Source organism: Betta splendens, chromosome 11 (assembly GCF_900634795.4).
Source record: "Betta splendens chromosome 11, fBetSpl5.4, whole genome shotgun sequence".
Lineage (NCBI taxonomy): Eukaryota > Metazoa > Chordata > Actinopteri > Anabantiformes > Osphronemidae > Betta > Betta splendens.
The window spans coordinates 13,021,313-13,042,210 of NC_040891.2; the positions used below are offsets into that span (position 1 = coordinate 13,021,313).

Genomic DNA, 20,898 nt, shown 5'->3' on the forward strand with positions numbered 1-20,898 from the left:
TCCTTTTAACAGCTGAAATCAAAGACCACCACTGAAGTCCTGAGGAAGCTCAGGGCCGGAGCGAAAATGGAGTTTAAGGAGACACCACCAGTCACACTTCAGAGCTCTTTTGATTTCATGCCTTGGCACTGCCCATTATCTTCAATCATCTGTGTTAATAATGAAATAGCTGGTTTCTTTTGTTGCTAATCTATCTTATTTGCTATTCAGCCACTTAAGGCCATTTCACTAGAACTCATATTAGAATACTGGGCCCAGTGGGCATTAATATTGGATGAAGTGGGAATATAATAATGTGAGTTCCCTCACTGGAGGCAAACTACTCTCAGTGCCGTTCTCTTGGGTTCTGCAGCACTATGTATAGAGGATTATTAATTACTGTCGAACCATAATGGTTAGTATTATGATTTCACATTATGCAGCTTCCAGGGACAATCAGCAGTGGGATGCTAAACAGGTATCAGCTCTTAAGATGAGGGGGCAGAGGATAACAAAAAAGAAATAAAGAACCGGCCTTTATGACCAGTCATTTTTCTTCTTGCCCTTCTTCTGTTTTTGGTCCTAACAATAAAGTTTAGTTTTACAACACAACTGATTTCTCTTTCGTCCAATACAATTTTTCTTCCTCCTCTTCGGTCACTTTTTGCTCCCTGATTTTTTGGGCCTTGGTAACTTTTGCCTCCAGCCCCGACCTCTGCCCGCTTTCTACTCTCTGTCTACCTCTCTCTCCCTCGCTCCTACAGGCACAGTGGATCAGAGGGTTTTAGGCGATAAATACCCTGGTCCAAGGGCTCACCAGCCACCGATTCCTGCCACTTTACTGTGTCACATTGTGGCCGAGGCCTCATTAAAAAGGCATTAGCCTCCTCTTGGTCCCATGATGGAGGCCGTGTCTGGCTCAGTCACTGCCGCAGGGATCTATTTAAAAGTGGCGTCAGGAATGGATAAGGAAGAGAGAGATAGGAAAAACAGAGAGAGGGGTACACAGAGAAGAAAGATGGCCATGTATGAAAGGGAGGATTTGGCTGGCTAGAGAGCACGGCATCAATTCCATGTGTGAGAATGAACCAGTGTTGGGGAGTCCATGAAAGCAAAGGAGGGGGAGCTGGAGATAACTAACAGCAGAGAAGCCTGCTTAGTTGTCCCCTGTGAGTTCATGTGCTTTCAGAATTTAATTGATACCAGCCAATTAAAGTCACTCAGGTTTCACCTTCAGGGGGAGTCAGGGGTTAGAAACAGGATGAAGGGGGTGCTGGGCGCTTATGGGGGATGAGCAGAAGCAGAGGAGTCAGGTGAAAAAGTGGAGCGTACAACAGAAAAACACAAAATAAAGCAATGTCTGCACATTGTTAGCAAGTAACTGGAGGTCAAGACAGAAAAGAAAAAAAGTGGAGGTGGAGGAAGAGGGTTGACAGACGATGTTTCGGGAAAAGGATGTCAGGGAATTACAACAACAACCAACTACAGCAGCAACGTCTAACGTCTAACGTGAATCAAGACCATTTTTTAACCTCTTTAACCTGGAGTCTGCAACGAGGTGCTCAAGGGCCACTGCCCTGCTGGTTTTCAAACCCTCCCTTAATGCTACATAAAGAAATAAAAAGATAAATAAAAGCACAAAGTCTCGTCTCAGCAGACAAGCCAGTATAACAAGCAGAGGTAATGACTCATTAGATTTCAATACATTTCCCCTCAGCTCCGCCTACTCTGAAACATGTACAATAAATAAGTATTTAAATAAATAGGCTGCTGCCTCCACCTCTCTGTCCACGTCTGACCATGTGCAGACAAAGACAGCAGAACGTGTTGCAAGGCCAATGGGTGCAGAGGAAGGTATCAACTAATAAGGAATTCAGGGGAAAACGCTGGACAGACAGAAGGCTGCTTAGTGAAAAGTTAAAGCGCAGGTGAAGGATTCGGTTCCAGACAGAGCGGCAGCTGAGACAAGCACTGCGGAGGTTAGGATGGGTTCTTGTACCACTTTAGATCAAAGGGATGACATCAGCTGGTGGAAGTGGATTAGCCAATAGGACTTTTAGCACAGCTGGGCTTTATTTATTTTTACAGGCAGTTTGTAGTCAGAGGTTACTTCTCAGGAAAAAGTCTGTGTTGAGAGAATCTGACAGGAGACAGAATGTGTTAGAGCTGGACAGCTCCTGGGTTGCAGTTGAGCCGATGAGTGGTTTGCTGTGAATGTTCAGTGAACAATCAGGCAGGAAGCAAAGTGAGACAGATTAGGACTCAGTCTGAAGGATGCAATTCAATACGCTAGAAATACCACACTTTGTTCCCTTTTGTTTATGGCGGGGCATTCTGTCGACGTGCTCTCCATCTATTATGTATTGTCCTGTAAAACATGTAACTATAACAGTGAGGCAAAGTTTCACGCTCACGACTCCCACAATCTATCGAGTTTTCTGGAAGGACGTCAGGAGCTCGCACTAAACACTTGTACGTTGTGTCTCTGACTCACACTCTGACTCATGTTCTTTCTTATGTTGGAACACAATATTCTAGTTAAACTTACCAGGATCTGTATCAGCATAAACAGGCATAAGGAGTATGTGTAACACGGTGTTTTACCTACTTTGAACCGATCGCCTGTCTGTCTGAACGTGCTCCTGCTCGTCTGCTAGCAAACATCAGCACGTTAGCCGTTGCAATTAGCTTCCAGACGCTGCGTTGTTTGGTTAAAATAACGTTCAGTCTCTTACCTACTTGTGTTCGTGCGAGCACGTGAGAGGTTTTCAGAGGAGAGGTATTTTAAGAAGAGGCCACGTTCTGACTGTTTAACCCGCAAACACTCAACGTGGCTGTGGTGAGACAGTCCGCATTAGCCACCATTCAGCTAATAATTTAGCTAACGAGCTAATCCTGGGTTGACACCTTTGAAATCAATAAAGGTAAATAAAAAAAAATTACGGCGATGTTTTATTCTCAAGCCATCTCAATTATAATATTTTTTACCCAACGGCTATTATAATTTGTAAATGAATTCCTTAACTAACTGCTTCTCAGTGCCTCCTTAGCTTTAACTCTAAACCAGATGTAATTATTTTTCATGAGGAGGTCACAGAATTAATTTAGCTTACATGTGTTCAAGTAAATTATTTATTATTACATCAAATTTTTACAAAACAATAATGGAAAATTTAGAAAAAAATAATAGAAAGACGTGCCGTTGTCATGGTAACAACAGAACAACAGAGGCGCATCTAAACAAAAATAAAGTCAGTTTGACCCAGAATAATGCATTCAGGTCTTACGTGACTTGTTGCCGCACCTTCAGGCAAACTGCAGCATCTAATGGACTAATCGCCAGAAACGATACTAGATTTACTGCAAGAGAGTAGTTCAAGTTTAAATCAGCCCGATGCCCTTCAGCAACTCTAAATAAACTGACCAAAAATAAGGATGCGAAAAAAATCTCCAAAACCTTGGTATAAGTTATTCTTGTTCGGGTGAGATGTATTTTTAATTTTCTCTATTAAACTTTAAGCAGTAACAGGTTAGAAACTTCAAGCGTCTGAAAGCTGCTGAAGAAGCTGGACAGTAATGAGACGACGGGAACATGGACGTTTTGCTGATGCCCGTGGAACATCCAGTCCAATTAATAACAGCTCTCCCCCACATCCCTGCATATCCTCCATCCTTCTTATTATGAAACCGTGTTTAATTCATGCACAGAGGACACTGAGTTCCTATCAAGGCATTTCAGCAACATCCCCCTAAATAAAGGTCATAGAGAGTTGAAAGGCCCTCAGCCTTATTCATTCACTGATGATTTACACCCTGTGTTTGCATGCAGGCATGGCTCCAGGGATTGAACTGGGACAGGGGACAGGATCATGACAACAAGGTCAGCTTGGCTGTTTATTAAAGTAATAAATGGGCCGTGGCCAGCGAGAGGGACCCATATAGAGTTTAGTGATATGACGCAGAGGTGGAGAACGTGCACCCGTATGCATTTATGTGTGTGTTTATATACATATATAAGTACCTGCAGGCTAGAAGTAGTTTAGGAATGATTTTAGGTTATCTAAATATTTGCTCCTGTTGTGCACACAAAAACAACTCGGAAGCACTTTAATCATCTTTGAGCACTTACATTTACTATAAAACATTTTCTGTTCCTCCTGAAAATTGTTAAAACACTTAGTATTTCTACAGAATAAGAAACCATGAAAAGAGATAAGGTGTTTTCCTCAATGACCTGAACAGTCAGTGGCACTGCTTATGGTAAAAGTGTGATTAAACTGGAAACAATCAGCCCCACAACCGTTGGTACAAACACAGCATTTTTTTATTCATACATAAATGCTGAAATATTTCCTTAAGTGTATTTTCGTTTTATATGTTTACAAAGAAGCTTTATTACAATGGCTTCACAAAGTATACTTTTTACTTTTACGATTATTACTACTACCACTTTATTTGGTTTTACGGCATTTAATGTCGACAAAAGATCTGCAGGTCGTTTCCAGTTTTCACTTATGAACAAAATAAACATTTGGCAACTCCATTTGAGAACGAGGACGTCTTTATTATTACAGTTATTTATTATGTTTGCAACCTTTAAAAACAGTACCCTGCGGTATTGTTTTGTATTGTCTTATATTAATTACAGCAGCTGAAATTGTTTAGATGACCACATAATAGAAAAGTTGTAAAAAAATATACTGTGTATCACCAACTTTACAGTGCACTTGAAAAAGTCACTGGCTGTTAGTACTGTGTGATTTCCTTCACAGTCATTTAGAAGGACAGATAGAAATTGCTGAGAGAGGTTGTATACAACCTCTTCTCCAGGGTGAGGAGGTTTTAGTAAGGGACAGTGCACTGGGTTAGGTCAAAGGTCGCCAGCTTTGGGCCCTGCAGCCCGAGCCTGTTCCTCGGCAGCTTTGTGTGTTTGCAGTTAAAACCCACCGTGACGGACCTTTCATACTGCCGCTCAGAGTCAGACGGATGATAGATTGGGACGGCGCTAAGGTGGTGACTGCCATCTGGGAGCGTGCGATACAGAGGTGAGTGATTGACTGGGATTTAGAGGAACGGGACCAGCCTGTGTGGTCGGACATGGACTGATAGCCTCGCTATCGTCGTTCTGGGTCAGGGCTGGTGAGGAGGGCGGTATAGGAGGCTGATGTAGGAAGGAGCTGTGTGAGAGGTCAGAAATGTCCAACCACAGCAAACTGAACTTAAATCAGGAGTAAATCATATTTTATACATTCTCTTAAAGATATTTAAAATAGAAAACATGTAGCTCATTTTATGATATTATTCCTGTAATTTTAGCCCAACTATGTGTGTGAAAGCTGCAGTCAGTGTCGCAGTGCAAACAAAGCAACATTCCAACTTGAATATGAAATCCACCTGGCATTTCACTCTCAGCAGATCTAATCTTTATCATCTTTAAGACGTTGATCCAATCACCAACAGCAAACTAATGAAGCTGTGGCTTCTGTGGCCTCTGTTAGTTTAGGGATAAAGAAGTGGATGTTTGTCTCTGTTCTACATCTCCTCTCTCCATCTTCCACTTCTTTGTGGCTCCTTTTTCTTTTCTGCCTGTGAATTCCCGTGGTGAATGTCACAACCCGAGGGCCGGAGCATTGGCGGTCCAGCAGATATGGGCCCTCTTTGTTCTGAAACGCCGCATCACGGGGGGATATTTGCATGAAGGGCACAGATCTCAGTCATCCCAGCTTGAAAGAGGGGACGGAAGGGCTCCATTCCCAGAAACAGTCCAAGGACAACAAAAGCCCGCGATAACACGTATTTCCTAGGGACCAAATTGCAGGTTATTGGGACTCAGACCTCTGGGGCTGAACACTACGATCGCCTCTATTCATATTGCAGCTTTGTGACTTCACAGAGAACGGGCCGTCAAGGTAAAGTGTGTGTTTGTGCTCAGGAGGCGTCAGGCAGCGAGCGAGGCGTGTTTCTGAGCGCCTACGGCTCAGAAGACGCGCTGGATCAACATCGCCCCCAGGGCTGCGGGCTCCCGAGGCGCGCTTCATGCTACCGGCCGCCGCTCGCGCCGACCCTTCAGCAGCGCCATCGTGACAACGGAGCAGTTTAACCCGCGTTTCACACAGGAAATTAGACACTTTGTGTGGGTTGTGAGGTGACCTTCATCCCCGCACGCCGCCCGCCGCCCGCGAGACGACATGGAAGGCCCGCGAAAGAGTCGTGCTGCGAGGGGCTCGCGCCATCCATCACGCCTGGCGGGAAGCGCTACGGTGCTTATCACAACTCACACATTCGCGTTTAAACGTCTGTGCGTCTGCACGCGAGGCTCCAAAACCGCCAAGGTCGCACAGAGTCGCCGCGTGCCACTCATCCCATTGTAACCAGGTCTGCTCTGAGTGGGCGCAGCGTCAGGTGGACTCATTACCGACAGCTAATGTTAACGACGCTATATGGTCCAAGATGTAGACCGCTCCAGAGGGTCCCTTAGCGCCAATGTTAAATGTATTCATCATCTTAAAATACATATAATGACAATGTAATTACGTTTATTATGAACTAAATGCGACTTTATGCTCATGAAAGCAACGAGTCTGTGTCAGCAGGTTTTCAGCAGCTGAAGTATCGCTGCTTATAAAACCTGACAGTGAAGCGAGTGCGACTCCGAAACACAAAGCGTTGCTCAAAAGCGTCTTTGACAACATACATTAAACTTCCAGGACGGATAAATAACAGGGGACAAACAAAGTCCCCCGCTGCGTCTGATTGTAATTGCTTTTCATTATTAAGTGGTCAAAGGCTTGGCCTGATTTGGCAACATGAAGTTTCATTCCAGCTCCTCTCAGCGCCTTCCCTCCATTAGCTTCAACCACTCATGGGAAATGACTCCCTCCAAGAAATCTGCTGCAATAATGTGCAATGCACAGTGACAAGAAATAAGACTTTTTTAATAAATGAAAATACCTTTTGCAGGCTGCCTGTTGAAAGTGTCTCGGTCTATATTATAGTGTGGAGTTTTGGGGACTCCTGCTCCAGATAAGAGTAAATAAAGCCTTTTATTGCCTTGATTCCTTCAAAGATAGACTCAGCTGTGTAATAAAGCCACCGAGATATCAGGGGATTGGAGACAAATAAGGATAGAAGCGAGGCAAGAAATACATCACATGAAAGATTTTATTTTATAGATACATAAATTTGCACCTTGTATAATCAAAATAATAATCATTGGACTTTACCATTGATCTGATTATTTCCAATCTAAAACTCCACCCTCCCCGTTTGTGTTGATAAGATTTATTTGGCGTCAGTCCCCTGCAGCGTGTGCTACAATTAATGATTACACCTTCAGTCATAACCTGCAAACAGGGCGCCCTGTCTAAACCCAGCCTGGTAATAAGGTCATATGTGACAGCGAACAATTTCCTTTCATTACCTGCGCCTGACACTCAGCGCTCCTCTTCACATACAGTCGCCCTGACGTGAATTGATTCTGTATTAAAACTGCTACAGGGCTCAGCCTCCAATCGATACTGAAATACTCCACCAGCTCACGCCACGCGCTCGAGTGGTGTAAGGAATGTCCACGAGCGCCGCGCCCCGAAGCGCGCTTCGCCCGAGCCTCGTTAGCGCTCGCGGGATCACGTGACTCGGTCCCCGCCGCGCGCTGGCGCCTCCCGGCGCAGTGCGTCGCCGCGCAGCGAGCTGCGCTTCGCGAACAAGGTCACGGCTGCGTCTGTGTCAGGCTGCGCGCGCCTCCACGTCACAGCTGCGTCGCTCTCGCCGCTGCCAATCCACGCGTGCGCCCTTATCCGCCTGTCAATCAAACCTCCGTAACGGCTCATTTCTGTGCTTTTTGTGACGATCTGTGACAGAACCGGCCTGAGTCCAAACCCCAAACCCAGTTCAGACAATACAAACTAAACCAGGGGGCTTGATTTCATGGTCTGACGTGTGCTGGAGACGCCTGTGACCTTTGAACCTGCTCGTCAAGCGCCTGTTGTTTCCAGGGATGTCTACGGTGCCTTTTACCCGTGGCTTCGGGGCGAGAGGAGACCTCAGCGCCTCAGGCAACACAGTGTCAAACTGCTGCAGCTTCACGTCAGGCTCAGGTTCCTTTGTTTGATCCCACACGACGTCATCCTCGGTGAGAGGCAGAAACACTTCTCTGCATCTTTATAACGTGAAACCACCACACACATATTATGACCATTTAAACACCAGTAATTTACGACACATATTATGAGCATGTGACGTTCAGTCCTTTTAGCTCTGATTTTAGGCAGTAACTGGTAGATTTCATCCAGACCCCACACGCTGCATCTGTTTCATATTAACAGCTTTAGTCCTAATGATCTGACCACATAGATTACAATGATTTTCAGTAGAAAAATATCCATATTATGATTTTCGGCTCATTCCGGTGCTGCATTAATTTGCAGGAGTGAAGCAGTGTCTCAGAGCAGACACACCTGAGACGCTGCCTCACGATTCTAACTCAATTTAACAATTTAACTCGCATCAGCGTTGCAGCACACAGGATCTGGCTTCAGCAGCTAAAAGGGAGAGCGAAATTTGCATCTCAGCGTTTCCCACGATGTCTGATTCTTCTGGGCTCCGCTGTGAGGAAAATACATCTGGTTTTACACCGACGGCCATGTCGACAGAGGCTGCTGCCAGAACAGGACAGAACAGAACAGAACAGAACAGAACAGAACAAGTAATGTGTGGAGAACCTGTTTAGCTGCTGACGTACTGCTCATACACACACACACACACACACACACACACACACGAGCCGGACCCGCTCACACACACACACACACACACACACACACACACACACACACACACACACACACACACACACACACACACACACACACACACACACACACACACGAGCCGGACCCGCTCACACACACACACACCCCGGACAAACAAACACACGTGGATATGCTGATGCTCCCGCTGTCACGGCGGCGTCAGAACCGAGCCGTCCGTGATGCAAATGAGGAGCTGCTCCTGTGCAGCTTCTGCTTCGAGCGCATGTTGGAGGAGCTAAAGTCATTTGTGCAGACAAACAAAGACGTGCAAAGCATGAACACGAGTGCAATGTAACTGTTGAAACGTTGGCTCAAGATATTTTAAAAGCCACCGGCTGAATTCTTTTAAGGATCCGCTTCAAGGCTTCAAGAGGAAATGATGTTAATGTGACGATGCAGGAAATAAAAATCATCAAGTCGGCGACTGGGTTCAACAGTCACAGTGTTTCTGCTGCTTGTTTAACGTTATGAGTTGTTCCCAGAAACAGCGGACGCGGAAATAAGCACCTGCTGCAGAGAGTCGAGGCCCGAGCACTTAGAGACACTTTGCACGTTTTGCGCGGCCGACCAAGCCGGCGCGAGGGCCTGAAGGTCGACAGCTCTGTGATGCATGACAGCGGCGCCGCTTACAGCAAGGTCAGCGTTTTCACTCGCCGCCGCTGCCGCTGGATTTCCGCTCCGGAGACGCATCATCAGCAAAGTGATGGCCCAGCAGCCTGTCGTCACTGTGTGTGTGTGTGTGTGTGTGTGTCTCTGAGTTCAACCACAGTGACTCTTGAAAACCCACTAATCAGTATTATTACATCAACACGAAACTGGGACCAGAAGCTCGAGCAGCATTGATTACGATGAGAAAAGGTGTCATCTCGTATCCTACTACTCTGACATCGACCTCTCGGCTTAAAACTGAGCTAAGTTGTGAAACGTGTGTTTCTGCAACGCAAACTATTCCTTCAAAGGCGCGGGGAGCTTTTATTCATGGTGTTATTTCTTCTGACAAGCCTTCATTCCCGCTCTCAGGGAGAAACTACCATTACAATGGGAGACTCTGAATCAATAAGTGCACAATGTTCAGCCCGGCTCGCGGAGTTAGAAAGTCAAATACCTCCTCTCTTCATGGGCAGCGATTTATCGACGGGCGACTTGTACCGAGTAAAGAAGCTCCTTTCAGGACGATGTTTAGGAGTTTTGAAATTGTCTTTGGCGCGTGTTTGTCTGCAGCGTGACTGTTTGGTGAAAGGCCTGGACGCTCCCTCGTGATGCTGCTTCAGCGCTCACGGATCTGCTCCTGCTGCACATGTGTCTGAACCCGCTGTCATATGTCCAGTGCAGCAGTTAATAAGGCCTGTCTGTAGGCCGCATGCGCTGAAACGCGTTGTGTTGTGCCTCACGCAGCGTGGGACGAGGCAGCCTCGCTGCTCTAATCGCATCACTCACCGCTGCATCTAATAAAAACAGAGGCAGGAAATGAAGACAAATTGATCCTGAACTTATTCCACCTTGTAGGTTTGAAGTGAGGAGAGGCGGGTGCTCCTCGGTGTGTTTGTCGCCAGAGTCTCACAGCATCAGCATCATCAGCATCATCTTCATCATCTTCATCATCATCCCTGCGTCGTCCTGAGTCCAGGATCACAGCACGGGACAAACGCAGGGGACCAGAAGCAGGTGCTGTGTGTCTGTGCAGCACCGGTGGGAACGACATCCCGTAAAATCACACTCAGGGGAGCGCTTAAAGGAATATTGTGGAGCAGGAGCCGGAGCCGAGCAGCAGAGCTGGAGGTCCGGCGGCGGCAGCACTTTGAGGAAATGTCAACTTTTACAGAGGCCGAAATCAAAACAGTAACGGAAGCGAAGCGAACTCATTGCAGCGTCAGAGTTCAGAGCCTTCCTAAATAAGAGTGTCAGCTCGGTTTAGTCGCTGGAAACACCACCGGGTGCTTTAAAAGCTAAATGGAAACGTGTCAGCTTGTCTCTGGTTCAGGGAAATACGGAAGAATGCAACACGGATGCAAGAAAAGCATGAGATCAGACCAGAACCTTGTTCAAGCACACATTTATGAGCAGACGTGACGTGTTGAAGGCATCAGTCCCAGCGGGGCTTTAAAACCACACCACACACACGCACGCACACACGCGGCCGTGACCTCCACGCACGCCAGTGACCTCCGCGTTGCCGCGGTAACAGCTGATGATCAGAAAGCCTCTCGCACCCCCCTCACGCTTCGCCCATTAGCGCAACCTATAAATCCACACTGTATAAACAAGCAGTCATAACAAATGATGCGATCGGCCTCCGAGTAACAGCCTGCGACAAGGTGAACGCTAAGGCGTCTGAACTTAAAGTGGGATTTTCTGTTGGAGGACACAAACGGACCCTTTGTCTCCTTCCCGATCTGCTAATAAATTGGTTTTAGCCTGTTTTGGAGCAAATTATCCTTACCTCTCCTCCTAATTTTCCAATTTGCTGTGTCATTTATACCTAATTGAGGACTGCACTGGGCTGTATTACTCTCACAAATAGGGTGATATAGTTTATTGAAGGTCTGCTTTATACAGAGGGGCTGGTAAACCAAACATCAATTGCAGCCTATACAGAAGATGGGGATTTTTCCCGGAGGCTGGGGAGCATTTCAAAGAGGCTTTAATTATTTCTCAAAGGCAATCCCAGCCGTTGCTCCAACTTTCATTTTATGGTCACTTTCTTTCTTTTCCTTTGATGGAGGTAATGAATGATGAGAACTCATTTTATTTTATCCCTGCTCCGTTGCCCTGCCTGTTATTTGCGCCTAACGAGATGCAAAGCGCTTGTTTTGAGTCCAGCCTCAGTGACGGGACGGGGGTCGGGTGAGCGCTTCCAGGCGAACGCAGCGTCTGAAGCCCGTGGCCGCCGCTCGCCGGCCTCCAGTCACACGCCCACGAAGCATCATGTGGGGCCATCGCTGCCATTCACCTCTTCCCCTTGTGCCACTTGGCGTTACCATCAGCTCGCATGCTCGTAGCGCTCCTCGGTTTGTGCTGACAAACCGACTTAGCGAAGGATGAGTCTTGACCCCTGGCTGGCTCCGTATGAATGGAGTGCGAGACGGTGGCAGATGGAGGTGTGGGCACGTGAATAAATCGATTAGAGGAGCTCTTGACGGATGGGATTTATAGGAGGCCTCGACGCAGCAGAGAATTAATTTCGCTGGGAGAACATGCCTCTGCCAGGTTCATTTGTCTTGGAAGGAAATTTGGCTGTTTCCCCAGGTCTGGGGGCTCAATTAACTTAGGCCCCAGCCGTCTGAGGGGAAAACAGGCTTTGGTGAGGAATATGCTGCACTGATGTGAGCCGTGTTTGTGTTACAGAGGCAGCGGAAGGCGCGGGTGTGGAGCCCGTGGAAGGAACCGCGTGGCGTTCCAGCAGCGAACGCTTAGGGCCCGGCTCTGCTCCGGTCCTCCCTGCATCCGTGTGGCTTCAGACGTCCGGTCTTCAGGGAATTCCTCCGAAGCCGGCGAGTCACACAGCACGGAATTGGTGCTAATGCTGGTTTGATACGTGTCGAAGCATCTCTGCGCCGTCTCTCCCTCCCATTATCCCGGGTTCCAGTTCCGCATCCTGAACATCTCAGCAGATGATTTATGTAGCGGCGCTGCTCTGTGACCTCAAAATCCGCCCCATCCATACCGCACCTGTCACTGCGCCACTGCCTGCGTGCTTACTGAAAACTAAGCCATCCGTGCAAAATGGCAATTTTCCACCCACCTAGAAAAAAAAAAAAAAAGAGGAGGTCCAATTCTTTCTGAGGCAACACCAGGAAAATTCTATAATATGTAGAGCAGGTGCGCGAGGGCTCAGTTCTCCGCTAACGAGGGAGATGAACTGCATGCACTGTTGACCACAACATCTGTCGTTTGTAACGATGCAGAACTTGGTCTTTACCTCTGCAGCACAGTTCGCACAGCGCGAGACAGCAGATGATGAAGCGCTTAAGACGGCTACAGATGGAAGGGAGCGGGCCGGCTGCAGCTGGGGGCACAGGGATCCGAAGCTGGGTTTCCGTAGCATATGATGCATAAGAATCCAACAGGAATAGCAAAGAGTTATGCTTGTCTGGATGTGGCGAAGGCGAGACCCAGCCTGACCCAGTTCACCGTCCCAGGTGGAAGCGCTAACGAGCTCATCAGCCCTAAATAAGCCTAACAAGCTTCTAATTGGCAGAGTTATGATGTCCCGAAGGTCAGAGAGCGCAGGTCCCCGTGCCAGGAGCAGGGAAACACAGCCACTTCCTGCCAACACAGAGTCATGTGACCCGCCAACGTCCCTCTGTGTAAACAAAGTCGCTAAAGGACAACAGGAACTTCTTCCTAAGCAAAAAAGTTGGACAGAAATATGACTTCAGAGAGGGCAAAGGCAAAGCGGACTCCTCCAGCAGGACCTTATTAAAACCTGTACAGCACAGATCTTTTTATTTTCTCCCACACTATGTTAGAAAACTCAAAACAAGGGGCTTAAATCTATTTCGACTTAACAGGAAGATCAGGAGAGACGCTGATCACTAAACAGTCTGTGGGAAAATGCTGCCACCTGCTGCTCATTCGGCAAAGGTACACAGCCCAACGGTCCACTACAGCAAATCAAATGAGAGAAAAGAAAAAAAAATCAGAATAAAACAGAAAACATTATACACATTTAGTGCTATGGTAAAAGTGTATTTGCTCAAAAGCATAAAAAGCATAAAAAAAAAAAAAAGACAAACTGCTCTGACAAGGACTGGACACATTCAGTCCAACAAACAGACTGGACACATTCAGTCTGACAAATAAGAAATTATCTTACAAAAGCCCAAATATATACATGAGATCACTCTGGTTTTGAGCACAGGGTTGTGAGGCGATTCTGTGGAAGCAAAAATTAAAATACAGTGAGAATGAGAGCGTAATTTAATGTCACATTTTAACAGCTACACCAGAACCTGACGGGAACAGGCTGTGCTGTAGAACAACACTGTAAGCAACATACCTGCAGCAGCCGAAGGCTCTTACAAGCCGTTTCATCCAGCTGAGACAGGTCCACTGAGTCCATCTGACTGGCCAACAGCTGAATGCTCTGGATTAAACACAAGACAAGTGGGAGTTAGGAGCCCATGTCAGAAGCCACATAAACATTCTCAACATCTACTCTCAACATAATTACTCACCAACGTCTTAAACATTTAAAAGTACGTGCAGTTTAATTGCAGGGTTACGAATAAAAACATTCTCTGCACCCACCTCCCCGTTGCCGATGGGAACGTTGATGACAATGTCCTCACTGCCGGCTGCAATTGGAGAGCCATTAACCGAAATGCTATAGACCCTCTCTTTGTGGCGGGGAACTCTCACAGCAGGGGTCTTAGGAAGCCTAAGGAATGAAGGACATGAATGGAATGTAAAAAACGTCAGCCCAAGTGCCTTTTAGGCGTTAAATATACTGGTTCCCACTAACGCAGTGGATACACTGCTGGTTCCAGCTAACCCAGTGGATACACTGCTGGTTCCAGCTAACCCAGTGGATACACTGCTGTTATACTTACCTCGGGTCAAAGCGAGGCGTGACTAGAGGAGTGGAGCCCATCATCAATGAACAATCCAGAACACTTCTAGCGGGCGTGACCAAGGGCTTCCTGGTGGATCTAAATCCAGACAGATGTGTTTAATACCTCATTAGCATGGTCTTAAGGCTGAAAAATCATTAAACACTGAGCAAAGTGTGCTAACCGTCTGATGGCTGTGTTCTCCTTGTTGACGGACAAGGCTTTGGCTCTTCTTGATGTTGTTGGGGGTTTTTTAGCAGCTCTCGTCTAAATTAAAAGAATGTATTTAACGACACAACAGGCACTTCCCAGAGAAAACATACACAGCTTTTTGACACTCAGTTGTGTATTAATTTCTGCCTGAGAACACAAGTCAACGCCTACCTTCCTCACTGTGCTTGGAGTGTTTTCATCCTCCAAATTGGATTTGACATCACGTTTTTTCTTTGACTCTGCATTTTAGACAAAATGAATAAGATCAAATAAAAAAGTCAAACATGTACTAAAAGTAGGAAAAAATAGGTTTTCACATACTTTTTTTGACTGATTTTAGAAGGACTTCGTGATCTTCTTCCTCGATTATCTTCACTGCAGCAGCTTCTTCCTCACTCTGCTAATAGAGGTTGTTAAGAGGTTAAACCAAGTGCTGCTGTATGACGTCGTAAGATCTTTATCTCCAGGTTGTTAAAACATACACCACACATGTGAATCGTGAAGATTACAGCCAAAAAAATCAAACTCACCTTTACATTCTCTGCATCTGGGAAGTTTGGTTTCTCAAATTCTGTGAGGACAAACATTAATTACACAGTGTCACTAGATTCAGAAGGCCCGAAATGATTTCAAGACACTGGCTATTTAATACTTGTGTATCCCATGATTCAAAGGTCTTAGAGGTCTGAACTAAAACATACATTTAAGTTGGCAGGTGCTTTATTTGAGTCACTGCTTAGAATAATAGAAAACATCCTCATTGTAGCATTAGAGCGGTTTGGTTTTAATGAAAGGAATGTGGTTTTGTGACAACTTACTGAAATACTCCACCCACAGCATCTTCCTAACGGTCACAGGGAGCTTAATTAATGCCATGTTGTAGCTGTTGTCAACATCCTTCAACATATGTTTGAGCTTCTCTTTCATGTGTTCAACTCTGGTCTTGACTGTGAAAACAAGGTGATGCAGAGTTATTGACAACACAGATTAGATTGATTCTGTAAATAGAACCGGCTTCACACTGAATCATTTAAATGCTTCCCTTCATTGTCCTGGTCGTATTAACATATGCCTGCATGGATAATGGGTAATCAGTTTCCTACGTCTACATGAACCGAACGGCTGTCTGAGAAACGTTCAATGTATAAAGAAATGCACTGAGCTAAAAGTTATTAAAAGATTATAATGGCAATAGTAACTGTATGAATACAAGAAACAAAAACACGCATTTACCTTCGCTGTTGAAGTCGTCCAGAAACGCCTCCACCTTGGCAGCCTTGGCGTTGTTTTTCCGTTTTCTGGTGGTGCCTTTCCTGGGGGCCATGGCTGCGTGAGAGGCAACAAACGAGTAAATGTAAGCAGACCTGTAAACAGAAAAAATACATCAGATTGTGTTATAAATGCTCGACAACTTTAGAAAAAACAGCATTTTGCTAACGCCAGCTATCCTTTGATGCAGCTAACGTTAGTGAGCTAACGAATAGATTATGCTAACTCAGAGGCTCAGCTAGCTAAGGGACTAAAAACGCTCTGAATTTGCGCCACAATAAAGGCAGCATGTTAATATTATCGATAGATCTAACTAAATAAAAAGTATTCATAAGATAAAACACAGTTTATTTACCTAAATTCTGTGTTGTCCTCCTCCGTCAAACACCGAACTTCTGATTCTTCGTTTTTTCTGCGTTTTTCAAATCTTCCCGCGGGGAGGAGCCAACGGCCAAAATCAACCAATGGGGAAACACGCTTTTTATTGCGTCACCTGACGTTATCCGCTCAACGTCAGTGTTTACATCAGGATAACGGAAGAAGAGTCCAGCAACATGGAGGACATGTGGCGTGTAAGTGTGGATGTATTAAAGCAACTCGCCCACGGCGGAAGGAAATAATTCAGACACACGCGCCTCTTTCTGACACGCGCTGTCTGAAGTTGGCCTGTGAAATGTCCAGACCCACATTCACACCGCTTCGTCAGGCGCTGGTCAAAAGCTTCCAGACTCTGGAAAGCAACCAGAAACTGTGGGCCAGCGCGTTGTCCGAGTGCAGCCCCCTCATGGCGTCCCTCGGGAACTTGGCGGAACAGTCCCGGGCGCTGTCCAAAGTGCACATACCCGACACTCCGCTCGGAACCTTCCCCGACCTGGAGCAGCGGCTTCGCTTTAAGCTCCTGCAAGCAATGGACACGGTCCTGGGCAAACTCAACGAGAAGATGTGAGTACCTGGATCGGTACTGGTCGGGTACCACACACAGCGAACCACAGTGTAGTCGCTGTTCGTCATGTCTCCCTTGGTCCCTCAGGTCGTCTCTGCAGAGTGTCCGAGATGCCATCAGTAACCAGGTGTCAACGGTGTTCCAGCTGTATGAGCAGAACCGAGACGTTCTGGATCTGCCCACCGTGACCAAGCGCTCGGCCACCAGCCCGTCCATCGCTGACATGATGGAGTGGCTGCAGGATGCTGAGCGCCACTACCAGCAGCAGTATCCTTTGTGTTCGTGCCGGCGCTCACCTTCGCTCAGGCTCCTTTTTCCCTCTTATCTCACGTGCTCAGATTTCTGAGGAGGACGGTTCTGCTTCAGATGCTGCGAGCGGATGACCTCTCACTACTGGAATCTGCTCCCAAGAGGTGGAAGTCCCTGGAGTCTCCCAGTGCAGAGGAGAATATAACAGGTGAAACAGCACAACAAGGAGCGAATGAATGATTCAGTTGAGATTCAGTTTAGATTTAAATTAAATAATAATGTTATCTCTCAGGTGTCTAGTTTGTTTTGAGATCTTATTAATCTGTAATGACTGTAATGTTCACGAGCTGCCATTTAATAGTGTGCTGACATGTTATAGAAAGATTTTATTTTTTTTAAATTTCACTTTTGTGTCTTTTTCTAGATATACTTTGCAAAGTGTCATTTTTTATGGAGTCCCAGTGAAAAGGGTGCGACTCACTTTGAACTACAAAAGAAGAACAGGATCATTGAAGGACAATGTCAGTGTTGTAGTCGAGTGACAGCAAACGTGGCACTTTCACTCATTGTCAGTAAATAGACCGTTGATTAAACTTTATATGATCATTTAAGTGAAGGGGACATAGTCCCATCATTTCAAACTTAGTTGATAATAAATAAAGTCACGATGCACCATCACAGTTACAGTCAGTGACCTGATTTATTTTTGACAAACAACCAACACAACAAGACAAAGACTGCAACCTTTGGAACACGAGCCATCATAAAAGCCTCTCGTTTGAGTAAAACGCAGCGTGCTTTCTTCAGACCGTTGTAAATCAAGGAGCAGTAAAACCCAAAATCCAGACAAACACTCTATGTACTAAACTAAAATTGAACTCAAATAGTCAAAATAGAGGTTGAAAATATAAATATATAAATTTCAGTTTTCAGACTTTGAGATAGAAGAGACCAAAGATGCATTTGTAGAAGTGATAGTTCGCCTGCTGCTGCTCTCGGGCGCCCTCCTAAACGTACTCCTTCATCGGTAGACTGCTTGTTGTGATGGGCTTGGGAGGGTCTGGCACTAGGACGGGTGAATTAGCGAAGCTCCGGCCTATGTACCCTCTGCGGTACCGGCCGTTCCTCTCCATGAGGGGGCAGGTGCTGCTCAGCACGGCTCCGCTCAGCATCAGGATGACCGCGGAGGCCCAGCCCAGGTAGATGGCCTGGCCCAGCTCGCGCTTGTGCATGGTGGGCACCTTGGGGTTGTAGAAGTCCTGGATGATGGTGTTGGCGGTCCAGGAGACGGGGATGAGCACGCACAGGCCCGTGAGGATGAAGAGGATGCCGCCGAAGAGCGCGATGCCGGCCTTGGCCCGCCGGTCGTCGCCGGCGCAGGTGGTGCACTTCATGCCGCAGCAGGACACGGTGCAGGAGAGCCAGCCCATGAAGATGGCCAGGCACATGAGGGCGCGCGCCGCCTGGATGTCGGGCGGCAGCGCCAGCATGGAGTCGTACGTCTTGCACTGCATGTGGCCCGTGGTCTGGTAGACGCAGTTCATCCAGATGCCCTCCCACCGGATCTCCCAGGTCAGGATGGCGCCGTCGATGAAGGCCGACACCTTCCACTGGGGCAGCGCCGTGACGGCGATGGCCATGATCCAGCCCGTCACGGCGCAGGTGAAGCTGATGAGCTGCATGCCGGTGTTCACCATGACGACCAGGACCGGCTGCCGCTCGGGGTTCGACTTATTGATCGTAGGGATCTTCTGTTGCTGTGTTCGGCCCGTCCCTCTTGTCTCCACTTGCTCAAGCTTCTCGAGAGCGTTGCTCCGGTGTCATTTGTCGCCTGCCACTTTCTTCGCTCTTTTTCTCTGCAGCATCTGCTCAGTGCTTTCACTTCTGCCTGTCTCCAGTTCGCTGGTGTCTCCAGAGGTAATTGGCGGCTTTCTCTCGACTCATCCGCTTTTACAAAGGATCAGAGGCTCGCACACTCGCGTCTCCCTTTCCTGCGTTGGAGTCAATGCATTATTGAGTGGCCGATGGCTGTGCGGTCACCTGTGGCAGCCGCGGAACTCGGATTGATCCGGCGTCACGGTCCGGACCCGCTGGGAAAAATGGATCTCGGCCCGGTTTTTCTAGTGCATGTGTGGAAGAAGTTCCTCACTTTTGAACGTTCTGCGAAGCCAAGACACTGAGCTGCAGCATTTCAGTGTCACAGTCGAGGTTCGGTGTCGTCTTACCCCGATGGATCAGACTGATAGAACCTGATACCTGGATTCAAGGCCACTGACGCCGCTTTAAGTGTATCCTGTCACACAATGCTTGAAAATAGTGATGCTCAGTTACAGAGTCAAATTTCAGTGTAGTTTTTACCTTCAGGTCAATGGAAATCCAATGTTTAGTCCTCAAACTCAAACAGAACAAATATCCAGCAGAGATCAGCTTTGTATGAATCACAACGTTCTGTGATATTATTCCACGGATCCTCTAGAAAAAGCGTTTGAATCTCTCTCCAGTGAGAAAACAGCAGCTTTGCAGCAGAACACAGCCGCCGCCGTCAGCTGGAGCGTCTCCTTGTTGACAATGAACCGTGGCGGCGCTCGAAGCTCTGACGAGGCCACTTCATGTGCCCCCCCCCCAGCAAGCCTTTTCTCTGGTAGCAACGCAGACTGAGGGATTCAGGTTGGTTCCAGCAGGGGCATAAACAACAAATCAGTGCCACATAGTCAGACGTCTGCATGAACGGAGCATCAGTTCACTTCCTCCCAACTTCAGCACCACTGCTCAGTGAAAACACAGCAAACAACGAAGCCCAGCAACAAACCTGGCGATGACGGAGGGAGAGGGGGCAAAGGAGGGTGAGACAACAAAGAGGGAGGGAGGGAGGGAGGGAGGGAGAGGGATGGATGGATCGGGGTGAAGAGGAGTCTGGCTGGATCATTTAACAAAGACAAGGGAGGGAGTCTACAATGGAAATTACACTTCATGTTGATCTAGAACAAGTGTTTATTTAGAGGAGGATTCACACGAATGAGGTTCCAGAGCGTTGACTCTAGGATGTCCAGGTGACAGCTTACACTGATTGCCCTCATTTCTAACGAGTGGCACACATTTGGGGCAGAAGCAAACATCACGAGCACGTTCATAGAAAAAGCTGAGCCGGTTTGTGACAGAAGGATCCAACAGCAGCGCTTCGTCCTCGCCCTCAGAAATTTCCCTTTTACCCACTAGCGCTCTTGCTTCGTGTGCGTTACATTCAAGCTCTGTGCCGATGAATTAAATATCACGGCACCAGGATCCGGGGTTCAGGTTCAGGTTCCCTTTCTTCTTCATCCTTGGTAACGGTGGCCATGACAACCAGCCAGGACTCAGGAAAGGAGAGGTGGTGATACACAAAGAGGAGGCAGAGGAAGGAGACGCATACCAGCGATGCTTTTGGATCATAGTTTCTAAAATACACGTAAACAGTATTAAACATGAATACTGATTGAAAATACTGGGCTTCTGCCCAAACGCCTTGAGAAGTTGGACTTTACAGCATTAATAAAACATTTCATTTAGAGGAGGCGACATATCCATTAGCATAAGGATCAGCTTATGGAACATGAGCCAAAAGGTTAGAGGCTGCAAATCATGTTAAAAGGGGGATTTAATAGGCAATATATGAGACAGGAAAATGAACTAAGCAGTTCTTCTAGCTTTTACTAGTTGTCTCATTGCATTATTGGACTGATGGTCTTTCCTTGTGTGGGGATGAGTTGAGATGCTTCTTTGTTACAGTCAGCAAAAGGTTTGGAAAAAAACATCTACACAAATCCAACCTGTCTGCGACACAAGTCCATGAGAAAAAGCATGTGTGTGGTGGATCACCAGCTCTAAAAGAGGCCATGTGGTGGTT

The 20,898-nt window shown here is 46.9% G+C and overlaps 3 protein-coding genes and 2 long non-coding RNA genes across 25 annotated transcripts in view; 2 read left to right on the forward strand and 3 right to left on the reverse strand.

The window, feature by feature from the left end:
- Positions 1 to 2,860, reverse strand: part of LOC114866226 (uncharacterized) — a 74,555-nt gene extending 71,695 nt beyond the window's left edge. For 8 of the 16 annotated variants that reach the window (XR_008696033.1, XR_008696034.1, XR_008696032.1 and 5 more), the window contains exons 1-2: positions 2,715 to 2,849; positions 2,588 to 2,629 (exon numbers count right to left, since the gene is read on the reverse strand). This is a non-coding gene — a long non-coding RNA (uncharacterized LOC114866226). Of the gene's footprint in view, positions 1 to 2,527 lie in introns of all 16 variants that reach the window. The other 8 variants (XR_008696036.1, XR_008696035.1, XR_008696031.1 and 5 more) reach the window with 8 other exon arrangements.
- On the forward strand, positions 1,819 to 13,524 carry LOC114866228 (uncharacterized). Of its 4 annotated transcripts, none has more exons than XR_008696043.1 (5): positions 1,819 to 1,958; positions 3,809 to 3,859; positions 4,916 to 5,024; positions 7,839 to 8,110; positions 8,489 to 13,524. It is a non-coding gene; the product is annotated as an uncharacterized LOC114866228 (long non-coding RNA). The 4 variants fall into 4 exon arrangements; XR_005898292.2 differs by lacking the exon at positions 1,819 to 1,958 and adding an exon at positions 2,321 to 2,451; XR_005898291.2 differs by lacking the exon at positions 1,819 to 1,958 and adding an exon at positions 2,321 to 2,451 and having other exon boundaries at positions 12,135 to 13,524.
- cdca8 (cell division cycle associated 8) lies at positions 13,204 to 16,323 on the reverse strand. Of its 3 annotated transcripts, none has more exons than XM_029167947.3 (11): positions 16,179 to 16,323; positions 15,788 to 15,918; positions 15,373 to 15,501; positions 15,085 to 15,125; positions 14,876 to 14,951; positions 14,726 to 14,793; positions 14,526 to 14,608; positions 14,342 to 14,440; positions 14,040 to 14,169; positions 13,789 to 13,875; positions 13,204 to 13,665 (listed from the first exon to the last, which is right to left on the reverse strand). In XM_029167947.3, exons 2-11 carry the CDS (start codon positions 15,876 to 15,878, stop codon positions 13,630 to 13,632), a joined length of 840 nt encoding a protein of 279 aa, XP_029023780.1. In that variant the 5' UTR covers positions 15,879 to 15,918; positions 16,179 to 16,323; the 3' UTR covers positions 13,204 to 13,629. The 3 variants fall into 3 exon arrangements, with proteins under 3 accessions (XP_029023780.1, XP_029023778.1, XP_029023779.1); XM_029167945.3 differs by having other exon boundaries at positions 14,876 to 14,954; positions 16,179 to 16,322; XM_029167946.3 differs by having other exon boundaries at positions 14,876 to 14,954; positions 15,788 to 15,880; positions 16,179 to 16,317.
- A 20-nt stretch (positions 16,324 to 16,343) lies between these two features.
- c19h1orf109 (c19h1orf109 homolog (H. sapiens)) lies at positions 16,344 to 17,695 on the forward strand. The gene is made up of 4 exons (XM_029167949.3): positions 16,344 to 16,765; positions 16,854 to 17,033; positions 17,105 to 17,223; positions 17,440 to 17,695. The coding sequence occupies exons 1-4, from the start codon at positions 16,497 to 16,499 to the stop codon at positions 17,478 to 17,480; spliced, it is 609 nt and encodes a 202-aa protein (XP_029023782.1). The 5' UTR covers positions 16,344 to 16,496; the 3' UTR covers positions 17,481 to 17,695.
- Positions 17,691 to 20,851, reverse strand: cldn35 (claudin 35). The gene has a single exon (XM_029167948.3). The coding sequence runs from the start codon at positions 18,710 to 18,712 to the stop codon at positions 18,023 to 18,025; it is 690 nt and encodes a 229-aa protein (XP_029023781.1). The 5' UTR covers positions 18,713 to 20,851; the 3' UTR covers positions 17,691 to 18,022.
- Positions 20,852 to 20,898: the final 47 nt, after the last annotated feature.